This window comes from Salmo salar, chromosome 26, assembly GCF_965601325.2.
Source record: "Salmo salar chromosome 26, fSalSal1, whole genome shotgun sequence".
NCBI classification, from domain to species: Eukaryota; Metazoa; Chordata; class Actinopteri; order Salmoniformes; family Salmonidae; genus Salmo; species Salmo salar.
Window position 1 is genome coordinate 23962051 of NC_138316.1, and position 20537 is coordinate 23982587.

General features: G+C 41.9%; 1 protein-coding gene across 1 annotated transcript in view; it reads right to left on the bottom strand.

The window, feature by feature from the left end:
* Positions 1 to 1572: 1572 nt before the first annotated feature.
* The window catches only part of LOC106587460 (synaptotagmin-9), a 54144-nt gene continuing 35179 nt past the window's right edge, over positions 1573 to 20537 (bottom strand). Inside the window, exons 4-7 of the mRNA XM_082969536.1 lie at positions 6257 to 6377; positions 5738 to 5909; positions 4133 to 4262; positions 1573 to 2271 (exon numbers count right to left, since the gene is read on the bottom strand). Coding sequence (XP_082825662.1) covers positions 2203 to 2271; positions 4133 to 4262; positions 5738 to 5909; positions 6257 to 6377 — 492 coding nt within the window. The 3' untranslated portion in view covers positions 1573 to 2202. The remainder of the gene's footprint in view (positions 2272 to 4132; positions 4263 to 5737; positions 5910 to 6256; positions 6378 to 20537) is intronic.

Sequence of the window (20537 nt, forward strand, 5' to 3'; positions counted from 1 at the left end):
CAGCTAAAAAATAAATAGATGGCTCCAGTTCCTAGTGTTCTATCTTGTCATATTCAAAACGTACACAATGTTGGCTTGTTATAGATGTGTATGGAGCTATGAAGTCCTGCTGGTAAATGTGGTTAACCTTCACAGTAGCCATAAGAGTGATTTCCAGAAATGGTAAAAGTCCATAGTACAACAGACGTTACGTAATTCCCATGACTAAAGTCAATACAATGGCAGCCATCATTCAGGTAGAGTTCAATATATAAAGTCATTAATCACTAAAAGCATCAGATAATGAAACATGGATATTCAAAAGACAGTCACGGTAGAACTCTTCTGATCTACAGTATATCTGATAAACTGGCTCAATACACGAGGTACAATTGATTAGATTAGAACACCACACTTCTAGTGCTGCGGGTAGCAGGCACAGATCTAGGATCAGTTTACCCTCCTAATCCCTAACTTTACTATTTGGAGGAACATGCTAAATTGACCTGAGAACAGCATATGGAGTAGGTACAACTCCATCAGACTCTGATGGCACTTTGTGAGGGGCAGGCATGTCTAATTGAAAACACCCTCTCTGACAGTGACAAATCACAGCTCATCATCACTGGAGGCAGCTAATCCATGGAGAGCGACGGTGGACCAATTTAGCCCCAGAACATGCAGCCTACGCAATAAGGAGCTAATGGTTCGATAGCCAATCAGCTTGCTCTAAAACTGACGAGCCTGTTTGACACTGAAGGAAACAGTGGAGTCAATATTCTGTCAGAGCCTCAAATGTACAAGTACATGTATCCCCAAGAGGTATGCATAGCCACACAGTATTACTGGCTGAACCCAGCTGACAAAGTGAAACAGTAGTTAGCAACTAGGCATGTATCCAGATTATTCTAAACCATATTGATAAATCATCTGTGAATGTTCCGAGCAGATGTTCATTTGGGATTGGTTTCTATGTGGATTCATTAGTAACCTTCTCACAAATACAGGCGTTTCTTCCTGTCATGGTTATCCACTCGGCTGCAATCTCATTTATTGGAATTGTAATATGCAAAAATAAACAACGGATCATCGACAAGGTACAAAACAAATGACTAGACCCCATCTCCATCTCTCAGAAAACACTTAGACACACACACACACACACACACACACACACACACACACACACACACACACACACACACACACACACACACACACACACACACACACACACACACACACACACACACACACACACATTTCGCTGTTTATTTTTTTTTAAATGTCATATGACTATCTCTTGATACCCCTTCTCTCTGTTCTTGGTCGTCTCTCCCCCTCTCTCTACAGTATTTCACAGTCACTCAGTTTGTGCCTTTACCTATTTTATTTGGACATTTAGCTTACTGTAATAACTTAATAGAATCACCGTCCCCCAATTACACACAATAATTGTATTAATTTACATGATCAGATTAGGCATGTTGGTTTTCATTACCATCTAGTTTTACACTTGCCTTTTATCGCCTCACGATAATCTGCGGTTGTCATAGCAACAGGTGAGGAATATTAACATTGACCATCCAGCTGTGTTTTTATTAATAAATATTTATTGATAACATTTGAAAGGACATTTTTACGTACAGGTACTAAGTCTAAGAAATGAATAGCCACTGCACATGTCATGTGATCATCCGACAAAACATTCTATTCCAAGAACAGAAACCGAAAGAAACTGAGGAGAAGATATTCCACCAAAAACCATGACCTCATGCACCGTTTCCAAATGAAATATGTATGTCAATTCGACTGGTTGTTTTTAAGTACACTGTGCAATACAGACACACCCCATTAAAAACAGGTAGAGCAAGACTAATGTAAAAAACGGTTACTTCAAACTCAGGCTTAGAGCAAACTGTTAAAACCTCCTGGTTGTTTTTGTCATCAATTTTCTTTTTGGAACTGAATAAAAAGAAAACAACCATATTATGTGGTCACTCAACATGCAACTGAATCAATCCAACTCCCCATGCAAACGTCCTGTCCCAGAGACACAGAGCAGACAATAATTGGTCTCTGACAACCATAAGATCGACCGCACACGGTCGTGACGTATAACAGTATGTCGACCACTCAGCAGGATGGTGCTCCTATGGTTGGGCTGGGCCGCCTGGCTCTTCTCCTTGTGGTCATATTCTGGGAGGGACCAGACGGTTAAGCTTACGGAGACGGAGGAGTCTTCAGGGAATTACAGGACCCTGCCTGGCTCCCGCCTGTGGTGCCTTGGTACTGTGGGAGAGAGAGAGAGAGATGAGAGAGATTAACCTCCAATAAAGATAGCTGTGTACATGTAGATTAGTAGTCTTAGAGACATTCTGTAAAGGGGATGAAGATAACAGATCATTTCGGGTCAGGGTATTGACCAAATCTGCTACTTTGATAAACCGATTAAGTTGTGAGTTCTGTTAGTAGGTGAAGTTCACTGCACTTTAGTTAAAGCTTAATAGTAGCAGTTGTGACATAAAGACATTAATAAGAGCTCACAAATTCAAGACTCTCTCACTAATTGTAGGTGATAAGCAACAAGCTGTGCCAAACTAAAATCTGTTTTTGAAATAATCTTCATTGCCTCTGAATCCTCCTTAGAGGACTGCCAAACAGAACTACTCTCTAAAACACCCGTAGTGAAAGCAGAGATTCTCTCAAACTCCCAGCACTTCAACATGAAAGCACTTGATTGATTATTTCGCTTGCAGAAATCTAGCCGCTCAGAATCGGTTAGTTAAGCAAGCAGAAAAACGTCTTCCTCTCTTTTCATCTCATCGAGGTCAGATCTATTTTCCAGTGAAAGGGTCAGTTCTTCTTGCAAGTAATTGTTTTGTTTGCTGGCTAAAAAGCAAAAAGACAGAAGCCATTACAGAAAGAGAGTGAGGGAGAGAGTGATGAGTTACTGAGCAAACAAACACAAATAAACATAGTTACGTTTGAAGTCCTTTTGCGTCCCGGGCGTGTTTTGAATATGTGATTTTTGGGGGGAGGGTCTTGTGAAGGCAGAACAACATTGATTCAAATGGCTGGTGAGGCAGACTGCTAAATAATAGATGTGCTTTCCTGGGGGCTCAAATTAGGATTTCAAAGCATAGTCACATAATGTAACTAACTAAGTAAGTAACCCTGAAGCAAACACAATAGTCCGCTTAATTGTTCCTTTTCTCAAATCCTGCTCTGTCTGTCTGTCTATCTCTTTTCTTGCTCTCGTACTGTCTCTTTCACTTTATCTGCAGTATGTCTCTCCCTATCTGTCTGTCTCATTCTCTCTTTCTCTCCCTCATTCCCTCTCTAAACCTTGGTGGTTCACTCAGCTGTGTTCTAAAGGAAGACCGTCTCCTTTGATGCCAACACAATAAAGCCATTACGCAAGGCTGAGTGCACAGGTCACAAACTCTCTCCTTCAACTCCTCAACACTCCTCTTCACTCAATTTATCCGCCATAATAATAATAAAAATAGATGTGTTATTATATCTTTCCAATTAATGTCAGCTATTGTATGTATACCGTTGTTCAGCTAACTTGTACATAGCAACATCTTATACAATCCAATGTATACATGAAATGTAGAAAGGCCTAGATTTTTCTTCAGAAGAAACAGTATTCTTGCTGCCATGCTTGGGAAGTAACTACCATTGACCACCTGTACACATGAAAGTCTGATTTTAATTGTATTTTTCCTTAGTAGATTTGGCTCAACAACAACAACAAAAAATCAAGGTAGTTCTACTCGCTGAAAGCCTTGGAAATTCTCAGCTGTGGTTGTTTTTAACAATGGAGGATTTTTTGCGCTGGGAGGTAGAGAGGTTGAGAGCCTCTTAGGGTATTGATTACTGAGAAGAATGAGGCCTTAGAAAAGAGTAGGATAATTTTGATGAATGAGTTTCTGTGGCAGGTAACGACACTCTACCGTCTGAAATCTGAAACCACCAGACATAGGTCAAACTAGTCAACTTCAAGATGTCGGGTATTTGAGTCATTTTGACAATATGCAATACAAACCTATTTCAGCTGAGACAAACCTTGAAAATGTTGCACTTGGAAACAAATACACATATGTGGGCACACACACACACACACACAAACGAACACTGGCTTTACCTCTATGAGCGGGTGCCAGTGGGCGATGGGTTTTCGTGGGTACGACAGCATTTCGCTCCAGTGGTCTCGGCCCAGGTGCTCTGCATCGTTGCCCACTTTACACACCCCGATGACCTCATTATGGCCTACACTGGATAGGGAAACACACAGAGGCCTTCATTACTCCTGCCTTTGGACGGGAGATGAAGGAGTACTGTCTCTAACTAAACTTAACATTTATTTGGGTAGTAAGATAAACCTACAAGTTTATTCCTAACTTTAGATAGAACATTAAAGTAACATTACAGTAACCCTGTGTGGATCTAAAAGTGAATCACATGACTAATTGAAAATGTGTGAATTCAGTGAAAAATAGGGCATCAACCAAAATGTATGATGGGATGTGAAATCTCAGGAAAGAACATTCATATTGCGTCTGTATGAAAGGTGTGACAGAACTAAATGATGTGACAGAATGAGAGTATCTTTTCAATAACGGTGTGACAGAACACTCATGATTTTTTAACATTTTTTTTTATTTCACCTTTATTTAACCAGGTAGGCCAGTTGAGAACAAGTTCTCATTTACAACTGCGACCTGGCCAAGATAAAGCAGAATTACACATAAACAAATGTACAGTCAATAACACAATAGAAAAATCTATGTATAGTGTGTGCAAATGTACAAGATTAGGGAGGTAAGGCAATAAATAGAGGTGAAATAACTACAATTTAGCATTAACACTGGAGTGATAGATGTGCAGATGATGATGTGCAAGTAGAGATACTGGGGTGCAAAAGAACAAAAAGATAAATAACAATATGGGGATGAGGTAGTTGGGTGTGCTTTTTACAGATTGGCTGTGTGCAGGTACAGTGATTGGTAAGCTGCTCTGACAGCTGATGGTTATAGTTAGAGAGGGAGAAATAAGTCTCCAGCTTCAGTGATTTTTGCAATTCGTTCCAGTCATTGGCAGCAGAGAACTGGAAGGAAAGGCGGCCAAAGCAGGTGTTGGATTTGGGGATGACCAGTGAAATATACCTGCTGTAGCGCGTGCTACGGGTGGGTGTTGCAAAGCTAGGTGATCGTGTGAATATGTCTGCCTTCACAGTAATGATGATACATTTGTCATGGTGGAAAAACATAGCGGTACTAAAATGAGAATTGATAAGAGAAAGAATAGAAGGAAGATAAAGACGAGAAGATGTTGGACTGCTACCCACAAGATAGGAGGCCCTGGAGTAACGTAACCTTCTCTATTTCACTCCCATCGGCATTGAAAGCTTTTTAACCCTCTATAGGTCTTGCATCAATTCTGAATAAGTATTGTCTTGACTGGAGGTATCTACTCTCTCAAAGGGCTATAAGAAGCCTGATAGACTGACAAGTAGCACAAAGATATATACTGCATAAGAACCACAATTTAAAAACTACTGAGTCACTGAGTTAAAAGCTACTGAGTTAAAAGCTACTGAGTCACTGAGTTAAAAGCTACTGAGTTAAAAGCTACTGAATCACTGAGTTAAAAGCTATGGAGTCACTGAGTTAAAAGCTACTGAGTTAAAAGCTACTGAGTCACTGAGTTAACAACAACTGGATCTCTGAGTTAACGCCCATTTACTCACCGGTCATAGTCCATGACGGCGATCATAAGGCCGATCTGGTCAATGTTCTCTGGGGGGACATCAAAGACTATGGCTTCATTGTAGACAGGGTTCAGAGTGTTCCTCTTAGTGGAGGTCTTCCTCTTCTTTAATCTCCGACCGTCACACATTAGAGAGACCTTCACATACGGGTCTAGAGAGAGAGAGAGAGAGAGAGAGAGAGAGAGAGAGAGAGAGAGAGAGAGAGAGAGAGAGAGAGAGAGAGGAGAGAGAGAGGAGAGAGAGAGAGAGAGAGAGAGAGAGGAGAGGAGGAGAGAGAGAGAGAGAGGAAGAGACTGAGACCGACTGAGACCGACCGAGACCGAGACATAGAGACTGAGAAAGAGTCCGCTGTGCTATTTTTGTTATATACAGCATATGTTGATGTTAGGTAGTATTGAATAGAAACACAGTGTTAAAGTGCTGAATAGAAATACACAGTGAGATATTATGTGCTTTTGTGGTAGTGTTGTTATGGTGTGAGGTAGTGTTGACTTCTACCTGATGCCCCAGTGATGTCCATGGCCTTAAGGTTCCTGGCCTTGATCATGGTGATGGTCAGTCTGCCAGCAGTGGGCAGGTAGCACAGAGAGAACATCAGATCTCCCAGGTCCACATTATCCTGCAGGGTGGAAACACAATGCAACACCACAATATCAATCACATTATCCTGCAGGGTGGAAACACAATACAACACCACAATATCAGCCACATTATCCTACAGGGTGGAAACACAATACAACACCACAATATCAACCACATTATCCTGCAGGGTGGAAACACAATACAACACCACAATATCAACCACATTATCCTGCAGGGTGGAAACACAACACAACACCACAATATCAACCACATTATCCTGCAGGGTGGAAAACTCAATACAACACCACAATATCAACCACATTATCCTGCAGGGTGGAAACACAACACAACACCACAATATCAACCACTGTGTCCAGGGTGGAAACACGACACTATCAACCACTGTATCCTGCAGGATGGAAGCACAGTACAACACTATCAACCACATTATCCTGCAGGGTGGAAACACAACACAACACCACAATATCAACCACATTATCCTGCAGGGTGGAAACACAACACAACACCACAATATCAACCACTGTGTCCAGGGTGGAAACACGACACTATCAACCACTGTATCCTGCAGGGTGGAAGCACAGTACAACACTATCAACCACTGTATCCTGCAGGGTGGAAGCACACAACATAACAATATCAACCACTGTATCCTACAGGGTGGAAACACAGTACAACACTATCAACCGCTGTATCCTGCAGGGTGGAAACACAATACAACAATATCAACCACTGTATCCTGCAGGGTGGAAACACAACACCACTATATCAACCACTAAATAAATAATCTCAAAATAATCAACATACGGTCAGGATTGGTCAAGGACAAGATACTTATCGTTCTTACCCTCAATATCATTAGAATAAGGATGGAATAGAACGCTATCACAACAAGCTCAAACCATTGCCTTGGGATTTTACAAGGACTTGAGCCAACATGTTGACCAAAAACCCCATCATGGCAACTCTCTAGTTAGTTTCAGTGACGGGTAGGAAGAGCTTTTTCTTATGAGATTAACAATGGCAAATTCCCTCACTCTCTTTATAACTAATATGCTGTTAATTTATAGGAGAACTCATCACTGACATGTCCTCATAAGTATCATCACTAACTCATAAAGGTGAAATAAAAAATAAAAACATTCACTCACAGGTAACGGTGTAGTAGCAAAGATGTCAGGATAGATTTATCTGAAACCCTTCCCAGTCACTGGTCTGGAAAACACCCTCTCATATTTCCAATAATAAACATTGATGCTACCCGAGAGAGAAGACTTGTGTTCGGCTGTAAAAAGCAACAGCTCAATTATCACCCTGTTCTGAAAATAACTCCGTAGAGTTGGTGAGATCTCCTCCTGGTGATCTTCTCTTACACACTGAGAATTCCACTGGAACATTTTAATGGGAGAGCAATAACTTTCTATGCAAGATTTTAATTGATTAACCCAATAAAAGGTTTCATAAAAACGTTACCGAACTTACACAAAATATAGCCCTGCTAATAGCCATAATGGTACTGTACAACGTGTTTGAAAGAGTATTCAGTAAGCAACAATTTGTTTACCTTCATTAAACAACTTTGTTCCAATATTTCTGTCATTCAGTGATATTTATTCCCATAGTAATTCGTTATGGATCCATAACTAAATAAACATCAGCATTTTGAAAGAGTATTTTTATCATTCTTTTATTAACTAAAGCATAAAGATGTTGATGAAGAATTACTGTACTGCTGTTTTGAGTTAGAAATGTAACACTTCAGAGTACTTAAGCATCGAATACATTGCAGGTAGGGGGATGTTCACACCTACAGTAGCCGGGCTATTAAGAGTCTATTGTCCTGCTAATCGTGCTACAAGTGTTTGAAAACCTGTTTTCAAAATGCCACCAGCTGTCCATCACGACTGTAAATAAAAACACAGCATATTGTTTACATCTTGTTTACATTCTTTATTGTAACCACGTCACAAATAATTTGTATCTACCTTTCCAATTACTTTTAGAGTTTGGGATTAATTTGATTAATATTATGGTGTTTCTATTCCAAAGAAAACGAAAAACCCTCTGGGTTTCCATTAGCTGTACAACGGACGGTCGGGAGTACTGTTCTGGGATATTTAACTAAAAAATGCAGTGTCCTGCGGGCACGCGGGACACTGGGGTTCAATTCCCCGACAGGGAGGAAGAAGTAGGCTGTCCTTGTAAGTACGAATATTTTCTTAACTGACTTGCCTAGTTAAATGAAGGATACAGTAAGAGTATAACATTTCTACACCCTCATTTTCTAATTCTAGTCAAATACCTAAACGGAGATTCAGTGAAAATAAAAATCTCTTTGATTTATCAAGACCAGTCTCCATGCTTGTCTCAGAGCAGCGCAAAACGGTGCTAAAATAGTTGTAGGCGATTGCATTTAACTTCAATATACTCTTTATATAAATAAACTTTTAACAGCACATTACTCAACACTAGTGAGACTCATGTCGCCTATGGTAGGCCTACAGTAAATTGAAAAATATGACGTGACTCTCCGCCAATAATTACATATAGAGGATTGGAGGATTGGAGGATATTTCTGTAATTCAGTGATATTTATTCCCATAGTAATTCGTTATGGATCCAACTATCCAACTAACTAAACATCGGCCTTTTGAAAGAGTATTTTTATAATTCTTTTATTAATGAAAGCATAAAGATGCCATTATTAGTTACATCATTTTAGTGTGAACCTGCAGACTGGTACTAAGAACAGAACTGTGAGAACGTTTCCCTAGTCAGCGCCATTATAAGTGCAATGCCCCTTAAAGTGTTGCCAGTGTGGCGGGGTGGGGGTACACCCCCTCCCCCTTCCTCCTCCCTTCCCCATGGGCTAGGTCGGACTTCTGTGTGCGGCTCTGCGGCCCATCCCGTGCCCCCTGCCCTCGTGCCTTGAACCTTGCACTCTTTCAGTAGATACAGCTGGAGAACTGCAAGGCAGTCCCATTGTGCGCCTCTTGGGAGCCATGATATTGTACTGCTAATAACAGGGTTAATAATATATATATATATATATATATATATATATATATATATATATATATATATATATATATATATATATATATATATATATATATATATATGTGAGAATATCCAACAGGATTTTATATAATTCTAAATTAATAATAATAATAATAATAATCGCTTTGTTTAAAAAATAACAATATTTTGGAGATTATTTCATTTTCAAATAATGTAAAATGAGCGAGAAAAAGGCCATTCTTGAACATGGGGCTTGACATTATTACTAATTTGTAAATAAAGCCAGTTTGTTATTTAGAATGATTTATTTCTGTTTTTCGAGGGAGACTTAACAAAAACCTACAGTCATCTCATGGGTTTCCCAGTCAAGGCCACCTCAGGTATTGAACCAGCATCTGTAGCAACACAGTGTCTTAGACCGCTGCGCCACTCAGGTGCTGTACAACATGACCAGTCGGGAGTGGCACACAGTACTACAGTAAGAGCAAAATAATCCTAACAAAATAAAATAAAAAAAACCTTAGTGTAACAATAGTTTTAGTAAGTAATACTGAAGTCGTGCACAATTATCACTTTCTATTTAGGTTTATGTCGCCCATTCATTGTCAGTTGGAGACACAGTAGGACCCAAAAGCATAATCAGTGCTCTAACTCCCCCTTGCGCTGGTCTGAAGCAATGAAGTGGTGACGCAGGGTACCGTACTAAACCACAAATTACCTCTAAGTCCCGCGGTCTAAGCTCGCAACATTTAAAGGAGGAACCACTGTATATAGTACTGTAGTCCCACTAATGAATACCACTAGGCATTCCTAAGGCATCTTGATGCGTATGCAGCCTTGCACTCCATCAAAAAACTCGGAAACATTTTTTTTACAGTTACTTTCTCCTTCCCAAACTAGATTAGTGAACACAAACAGAATGCCCCTCAGACTGTTAATAGCAGTGCGTTCTGCAGGTCTCTCTCTGCCGTCTACCTTGCCCGAGGGGGGGGCGTTTGTTTTCTCCCATAACCCCCTGCGGTGTTCCATGATGAGGTCCCTGCGTCCTGTGACATTTACACGCCTCTCCCTAATTGTCTTCCTATCGGGTTGCTCAGGGGTGCAAGCAGGATGAGAAGGGTTAGATCCGTGTCCCAGGCACCCGGGGACCCCCCGTAGGGCCTTCGCCAGCAGGAAATTGCATTTTAAGAGGGCATGGGTGGGAAGGGGGTAACAGTAGGTGTAGGAGGCAACAGCGGATGTAGGAGAAGGTGACAACTGTGCTCTACTGAGAGTCTCTGGTCATCACGTCGCCTCACAGCCCCAAATCTCACTGGCTTTACACAGCCCAGCTAAAGTACAGCCTAGTACAGACAATACACTGCTAATGCTAATGATCAAAGAAATAGCCATGGTTTCAGGTAACATAATCTACTTACAGTAGCTACTACTCTGCCTAGGAGAAGCTAAGTAAGTCCTACAGTCTTACATATAAAAGGATTACTTCTATGGTCATGGCCTCAGCACAGATGTGGAATATAGCTGCACTTCCATTGAACTGTATAGGCCCTTCACACTAGAGACAAACAACAAATGTACTGGATCCTGTGTTTGTCAGAGACGTCTTCTTATTGTGTGCTCATAGCTCTAAATCATTACAATGTGACAATGCTGCTGCCTCCTTGGTGCTGCATCTTCCCTGAGCAGAGGAGCACAAACCTAAAATAGCACCCAGTCAGTTATACAGGGAAGCTGTCTCTGTTTCATTTATAACAATGACTCTGCATTCACCATCAATAGAAGCCTATGCTGTGCCGTGATTTTGACAAATGGCCAATATTGCAGCAGATAAGCAAACACCCCTCTATGACTAGCAGGGCTGCTCTCCCGCGGGACTAACAATCAGTTATACTTCAACTAAGCGGATATTGGTTTTGTGTGTGTGTTCGTGTGTGTGTATGAGTGTGTGTGTGTATGTGTGTGTGTGAGTGTGCGTGTTTGTGTGTGTCTGTGTGCATGTGTGTGCACATTCCTGTCCGCGTGCATGTATGTGCGTGCGGGGCGGCAGGTAGCCTAGCGCTTAAGAGCATTGGGCCAGGAACTGAAAGGTTGCTGGTTCAAATCCCTGAGCCGACCAGGTGAAAAATCTGTCCCTTAACCCAAATTGCTCTGGATAAGTGTCTGCTCAATGACTAAAATGTAAAACTATCCATTGGCAAACAACAGAAGGCCAGACTTGGTTGAGACAACCCCCAAAGGATTGTAGAGAACCTGAAGGAGGGAATAAGGAAGAGTGAATGTGCCAAAGCATAAAATACAGGATGTTTCACATTTAGAAGAGGCTGGTGGGAGGGGCTATAAGAGGACGGACTTATTATACTGGCTGGAATGGAATGCTATCAAACATAATGAAACCAGGTTGGACTCCGTTCCATATTCCATTCCAACCATTACAATGAGCCTGTCCTCCTACAGCTCCTCCCACCAGCCTCCCATGTTCACATTGCTTGATGAGGAAAACCAGTGAGAGGAAGACACAGGAATACATCCAGATGACTTCACAGTCTCTGTTACGGTTTTCCTCTACAGTCTTCAATCATCCCTGTCAAACTGGGCTGGTCCCAAGACAGAGAATAGAAATGGGCAGAAATGCCACTAAGGCCACACAACAAGCAATGCATTTCGAATTACTTTGCTTTAAAATCCCAGGTAAACTTAATATCCGGGGTAACAGATCAATATGAACATAATAAATGTATCCCACAGGACGCTGTTCGAGTAACAATTTGTGTACTCAAACTATAAGCAGAGGTCAGATGTAACCCTGAATCTCCCTCCTACCCCATCTCTGCTCCAGCTTTCTGTCAGTCACTCTTATCGACCTCCATCAGGAATCCTTCCCTCTGATTGGTTGTCAGGCAGACAGACACATCACGCTACCCACCATCATATGGGAGTTAATGGGGGCCACTCATCTACAACAACACAAATAACAGGTCACGTTCCCCACAACCACCTTGGATGGTCTTTAAATGGCAACCACAAGGCTATTCCTCCAAGAAAGATGGATTTGTGAAAATTACTTTTTTCACTGTTAGAAAATCACAATAGCAATGCTCATCACATAAGTGCAAACACACAGGGTGCAACTTGCGACCACAAGGAACCATTTAAATATAAACAGGTTCTCCGGCACAAAATGCGTATCAGCCAATTAAAATTGTCGATTTACTTGCACATTACAGAACGGTAAGTTGCAGCTGGTCCCATCAGATAATATGGCACACATTAGCCCTATGCTAACCTCAATAGGTGGCACTGATTATATCCTGGCACAAAATCTTCATCAGCCTATCAAAGATCTTAGACTTTATATCCACCAACCAACGATGTGTTGTTTGACGTACTCGAAATAGGCCAACCTACAAATAAAACTGTACTTTCACTGTTTCTCTGACGTTTTCTGGAATGTCATTTGAACAACATCACTGCTCTCCTATTTCGGGAGCCATGACTGTCATCGACTTCGTCTATGTTTGGTGTGCAGTGGTATCAGAGTGCAGTAGTAACACACACTATGTCTACACATATTCATAGTTAACGCGCAGCTGGCAAACATAACAGCAACTTACAACAGATCCGAAAGGCTGTGAAAATAACATTGAACAATACAACTGTACAATACAACTGTGTCTAGCTAATGATGAAAGGGATGAGGAGTTATTTTGTCATTCAAGGCAAGTTGCTATCTTACAATAACTGTTCCATTTCAGAGAAACTGCTACATTTCCAAAGTAATTGAGGCGTGTTGTTATCTTACAATAATTGTGATATTTCAGTGCAACTGGCATGTTGTAAAGAATAACATTCCGTCCCCATGTATATCTTCCCCATCATGCCAAGCACTGATACAGCTGGTCAGTGAGGATTCGCCTATGTGATTCTGTCAGCTATGTGAGGAGATTTGGATCTGATTGCCTCAGGTTGTGAAAGAAGGGAGAGATGAATGATCTTGTCAGCTCTATGAGACACACTCCTCCCTCTTTCTCAGTAACGCTTCAGCGGGGTTGTTTCATACTGTCTCACCCTTCATCTCACTCTGTTTTTTGTTCTTTCTCTTTTCCCCTTGAGTAGTGGTTCAGAGAGAGGGAAGATAGAATATATTGGGTGGACACAGAGTGTTATAGACACTAGAGAGTAGTCCTGTCAGGTTTCTTTGTTTCTTCTGATCTGTGCTAATATAAGTGTGCTCTGACCTTTTTCACTGGGTCCAGACTCTGACTGGCTACATGATAGCTTTGGAGGTAATGCGTTACTTATAACTGGAGTGTCTCTGGTTCAAGCCCCCTCATCATCCACAACAGTTTTACCTTCAAGACCCTAACAACCTCCTCCGATATGTGTATTCATGTCACAGTACACGGTGAGCGGTTAACCCAAGTGTACATAATATACTGTAGCTAGACTGTGTGAGCGGGTTGTCATTTGCAGTAAATTGTTGTGTTTGGGGCCATGTGCTTGCTTATGAAAGTCAAGAGAAAGCCATTTCACTGGGCTGGGTCTGTGAACTGTTCTCAAATAAAATAAAATGAAATGTTTTATGTCACATGCGCCAAATACAACACGTGTAGAGCTTACAGTGAAATTCTTAGTTACAAGCCCTTAACCAACAATGCTTTAAGAAGTTAATTAAGATAGAAAATAATACAAATAAGTGTTAAGTAAAAAATAGATAATGAAAAAATTGAAAATAGAAAATAAAAGTAACAAATAATTAAACAGCAGCAGTAAAATAACAAGCGAGGCTATATACAGGGGGTGTACCGGTACAGAGTCAATGTGCGGGGGCACTGGTTAGTTGAGGTAATTGAGGTAGTATATACATGTAGGTAGAGTTGAAATGACTATGCATAGATTATAAACAGAGAGTAGCAGCAGCGTAAAAGAGGGTTCTGGGTAGCCCTTTGATTAGCTGTTCAGGAGTCTTATGGCTTGGGGGTAGAAGCTGTTAAGAAGCCTTTTGGACCAAGACTTGGCACTCTGGTACCGCTTGCCGTGGGGTAGCAGAGAAAACAGTCTATGACTAGGGTGGCTGGAGTCTTTGACAATTTTTAGGGCCTTCCTCTGAAACCGCCTGATATAGAGGTCCTGGATGGCAGAAAGCTTGGCCCCAGTGATGTACTGGGCTGTACACACTACCCTCTGTAGTGTTTTGCGGTCGGAGGCCATACCAGGCAGTGATGCAAACAGTCAGGAAGCTCTCGATGGTGCAGCTGTAGAACCTTTTGAGGATCTGAGGACCCATGCCAAACCTTTTCAGTCTCCTGAGGGGGAATAGGCTTTGTCGTGCCCTCTTCACAACTGTCTTAGTGTGTTTGGACCATGATAGTTTGTTGGTGATGTGGACACCAAGGAACTTGAAGCTCTCAACCTGTTCCACTACAGCCCCGTTGATGAGAATGGGGGCGTGCTCCTTTTCTTGTAGTCCACAATCATCTCCTTTGTCTTGATCATGTTGAGGGAGAGGTTGTTGTCCTGGCACCACACGACCATGTCTCTGACCTCCTCCCTATAGGCTGTCTCATCCTTGTCGGTGATCAGGCCTACCACTGTTGTGTCATCGGCAAACTTAATGATGGTCTTGGAGTCGTGCCTGACCATGCAGTCATGAGTTAACAGGGAGTACAGGAGGGGACTGAGCACGCACCCCAGAGGGGCCCCCGTGTTGAGGATCAGAGTGGCGGATGTGTTGTTACCTACCCTTACCACCTGGGGGCGCCAGTCAGGAAGTCCAGGATCCAGTTGCAGATGGAGGTGTTTACTCCCAGGGTCCTTAGCTTGACAGAGCATCTTAGACAGATATCATGTGGTTTGGTTTAGGTTTTGAACTGTTCCAGAGAGCTTCATGTGTCCTCAGGCTAAGGATCGCTAACCACAGGCAGCTCAACACAAACAAGACTATTGCAATCCAATTGTAATATCATTGTGAAAATAAAATATAAAGAGAAAAACTATAAATGTATAACTTACAGGATATAACTAGGCCTAGAGTTTTTCCTGGTCAGGTTACATGGTCAGGAAACCTCCTGGTCTTAGTCATGAGGGATGTATGATTTCTTGGTCTTGGTCTTGGGTAGGGCTGTTCCCTGTTGTAGCTGGGGCTCCAGACTTAGTGGGAGGCCCGGTCCAGCCCTAGACAGGCTCTAGTGATTAATGGGTGCCATCACCATCTCTGTGTCAACCTGTCAAAGCTGCCTCTCTCTCACTGACAGCCGAGATGTAGGTCACTCCCCTCTGAAATTAAGCCCTCCATCCTGCTATGTGTATGCAAACATAAACATGCACCGAAGCACATGTGGCACATACATGCACACTCACACTCCCGCACACAAACGCACACACACACATGCACACACACATACATCCAAATACCACTGCTCTCAATCATGTGCCTGCTGTCAAATTAAATGCCATAGGCTTGAGACTGATATTTTTGTCCTTCCCAAATATAGATACACTCAGAGCTAATGACCCATGTTACCAGACAACCCCTCACTGGCACATTATTTAGGTAATCTTCCTAAATAATGGCTGGATCAAAGTGGCAAAGATATTTTAAAGTTTAATTTAACTTATCAAAGACTCAATATGAGTAACCATTTATTAATTACTACCTACACTGAGTCTGCCCTCCACTATATACTTGTATTTCTCTGCCAAGCCTACTACCACCCTCATTGTGTCCCACTGTACACTCTTAGAAAAATAATATTTTGGGATTCCAGTTAGAACCCTTTTTTGGTTCCAGGTAGAACTGTTTTTTATAAGAATGTATTCATATTATTATTTAGTCGAACATTAGTATTCATGGTTACAGTAGAGCTCATCAGAGATGGTGGGTACAGCGGAATTTCACTGTCATCACCCAGAGAGAGAGAGAACCAATTGCCTGATTAACAGACAGGTGAGGTGGAGGTGGAGGAGGCAGAGCTGAGGAGAGGAGGGAGGTGAGAGAGAGGAGGAAGAGGAGGTGAGGGGATGGAGGTAGGGTTCAGTTGTGTCACAGAGCATCCAATTAAACCACAGTGAGACAGTCAGACACACGCACACACGTGGTCAATATGTTAGACAACCAATTATGTGAGACAAGAAGATAGCAGTGGAGGGAAGAGGTGAGTAGAGCAGTGACGAGAGAGAGAGAGAGCAGATGAGGAGAGGGGAGAGGAGAGTAGAGCAGTGAAGAGAGAGAGCAGAGTAGGAGAGGGGACAGGAGAGGACGGCTGATGTTAACAAGGCAGCAGAGGGCCTGCATTCAGATAATTACCACTGAGTACACTCTGAAGCCCAACCATTACATCCAAAACCCCAGGGCCTCAATAAAAAATCTTTATTTGAATGTAGCCCAGCACTAACACAGGGTTCTACCAATCAGCAGGGCATTGGTTGAATCAGTGCTGGGAAAAAAGTCTGCACACCCTCTATGTATGTTCGCAGGAGTAGGGCTGGCCAGCCCTGACTTACACTATCCAACCAGCCACATTGGCTGGAACAAAAGTCGACAGCCAGGGCCAGAGTAGGATTGACCACCACCAGGGGTGCCTTTGAGTTCCATTGATATGGGTTGAAGGGAAGGACAGTTCATTAGTTATCCCTATTATTCTCCAGGCAACAGCGCACAGGGCTCTAACACAGTCATCCTGAAGGAATAATGAGTCACCTAGAGTCAGGTCACCTGTGTTCCAAACTCATGAAAGTCAAAATGGTCGCTGTTCAGACAAACTACAAAGACTTGTATCACTATTAAATGTACAGAATCACCTGAACCCCAACACAGAGGACAGAATAACCAGCTCATGAATTATTATTATGCATGCTGTCAACATTTGCATGCTGTCCTTGCTTTGTGACTTTATCGCAAACCTGTGTGTACAGGAATGCTCTGAGTGGGTGTTAAATCATCTGTGACAAATGTCATATGCCAGTGTGTGTGAGGGTGTTCTCTTCATCAGCTATGCGTCATTGATTCAGCATTGACCTCTCTGGAATAATATGAATCGTATTTTATAATCAATGGGAGGGCAGAGCTCTGATAAATGCCAGTTCCATACGACATGAAAAACAGACAGGATCATCACAGCTACTGTAGCTCACACACTTACACACTGAGAAAGGTGCTGGTCAATCAATGCAATCACTGAAGACAGGGCCTACCTGCGATTGTCCACAACAAGACAGGTCTGTCTGATCTTACACCGCTTTGAAAAGGATTGCTGTGAGGAGATGATTAAACATCTCTATTCTTAGAAGACTTAATGGGAAGAAGAGGTTGGAGGCTGTCATGTAAAAAAATGCAGGAGACAGCAGTCTACAGAAAAAAGTAGAGAGAGAAATAAACTTTTTTTTTAAATGTACATTTTCTCCTCTCCTCGACTGTATGTGCTGCTGCAGGAAGGGGGGCATTGCCTAAGCAACCAAATACTTGTTTGCTACAACACCTTGCTTGTTTCAGCAAGGAGCAACAATATTTCTTCACATTGTAAAGTCCAAACCCACTGGCTCCAGGTCATCTATAAGTCTTTGCTAGGTAAAGCCCCGCCTTATCTCAGCTCACTGGTCACCATAGCAACACCCACCCATAGCACACGCTCCAGCAGGTATATTTCTCTCGCCATCCCCAAAGCCAACACCTCCTTTTGCACCCCAGTATCTCTACTTGCACATCATCATCTGCACATCTATCACTCCAGTGTTAATGCTAAATTGTCATTATTTCACCACTATGGCCTATTTATTGCCTTTCTACATTTGCACACACTGTGTATAGATTTTTCTATTGTGTTATTGACTGTACGTTTGTTTATCCCATGTGTAATGCTGTGTTGTTGTTTTTGTCACACTGCTCTGCTTTATCTTTCCCAGGACGCAGTTGTAAATGAGAGCTTGTTCTCAACTGGCCTACCTGGTTAAATAAAGGTGAAATAAAAAATAAATAAAAATGTACAGCAGAAATTGACTCGACCGCACAAATGCCCGGCTGTCCCGTCCCATTTTATTTTTTCTTAAGACAGCTATTTTATTTTCATGGTCTTCATCCATAACAGTCGGTTACAAGGTTATACAGTACTTGTAGTTGTGCCAGTCCTAAGAGTGACAAACATACAGTACCATTCAGAAGTTTGGACACAACTACTCATTCTTGGGTTTTTCTTTATTTTTACTATTTTCTACATTGTAGAATAATAGTGAAGACATACAAACTATGAAATAACACATATGGAATCATGTAGTAACCAAAAAAGTGTTAAACAAATCAAAATATGTTTTATATTTGAGATTCTTCAAAGTAGCCACCCTTTGCCTTGATGACAGCTTTGCACACTCTTGGCCTTCTCTCAACCAGCTTCACCTGGAATGCTTTTCCAACAGTCTTGAAGGAGTTCCCACATATGCTTAGCACTTGTTGGCTGCTTTTGAATGGTAGTGTATTTTTACAGACACACACTGAACTTTCCATCACACAAACACACACAGAGCTGTCAGTTGTCTAATTTGTGTGGCACTGTGATGAGCACTCATTACTGACGACCTCAGTCATCATCACCATGGGCCCATTTAGCTCTGCTGAATGAGGTTAGGACCTGTTGGAAAGGAGCTGAGATGGGGTGAATTGGAAAGATTAGGGCTTAATGCTAATACTAATGGAAATGTCTCTGTGTCCTTCACCAGGGTCCACTGGATGGAACAATGCAGAGAAAGAGATTATGAGTTATCTTCCTGACGGAGACAATGCTTCACTACTGAGAGATGAGTTACTAGCATGCACGTGTTCAGGTAGAACCCTAGTGGTGCTGGAGCACCTGCCCATTTTGGTGGTGTTTTTTTTCTTTTACAAATTACTTCTTGTTTTATTTTTTGTCTCTTTTCCTATTTATTTTTTGTCTCTTCTCCCAAGTGGAGCAGCGGTCTAAGGCACTGCATCTCAGTGCTAAAGGTGTCACTACAGACTCTGGTTGGATTCCTGGCTGTATCAAAACTGGTTGTGATTGGGAGTCCCATAGGGCAGCGCACAATTGTCCCAGCGTCATCCTGGTTAGGGTTTGGCCGGGGTAGGCCGTCATTGTAAAGAAGAATTTGTTCTTAACTGACTTGCCTAGTTAAATAAAGGTTAAATAAAAAAAATTGTAACTGTAAATATAATGAATTGCCCACCAAACTAGATAATTTCTCATAAACTTAAGAATCTTGAAAAAAGTCACCTCCCCTGCCTTTCTGCCACTGTGAGTGTGGAAGTTTGTTGCTGTACATGTTTTGTTTTATGTTGGGGGGAGGGGTGCCTTTTTTCAGTTTGAGCACCTGCCCCCGCATGCCTCTGTGCACTGCCCTGGAAACCAGGATCATATACTCCATCATTACCTTGCACATTAAAATAGATAGTCTACTATATGTGACTGGCAACACGATCCTAGGCTTATTGTAATTCTTGACAAAAACTGTTCTTTTATACAGTTTATAACAGTACAGACTTCACTGAAGCTGGAAATGTATATCTCCCTCTCTAACTTTAAGCATCAGCTGTCAGAGCAGCTTACCTACCGATCACTGTACCTGTACACAGCCAATCTGTAAATAGCACACCTGTCACGTCCTGACCAGTAATAGGGGTTATTTGTTATTGTAGTTTGGTCAGGACGCGGCAGGGGTTATTTGTTTTATGTGGTTCGGGGGTTATGTGTATGTAGAGGGGTGTTTTATTTATGTGTTCCGGGGTTTTGGTGTATGTTCTTGTTTTGGTATTCTAGGTTTTTCTAGTTTGTATATTTATTTTTTGGTCTGTGTGGCTCTCGATCAGGAACAGCTGTACATCGTTGATCCTGATTGAGAGTCATATATAGGGAGCTTGTTTTCACCTGGTTGATTGTGGGTAGTTGTATTTTGCACTGCTGTTATTGTTAGCCTGTGAAACTGTCGGTCTGTCGTTCTTTGTTTATTGTTTTTGTGTTCACTTTAATTAAATAAATTAAAGTATGAGTATTCACGTACCCGCTGTGCCTTGGTCCCCTTCTCTCTTCAACGACGGCCGTTACAACACCCAACTACCTCATCCCCATATTATTACTTACCATCTTTCTCTTTTGCACTCCAGTATCTCTACTTGCACATCATCATCTGCACATCTATC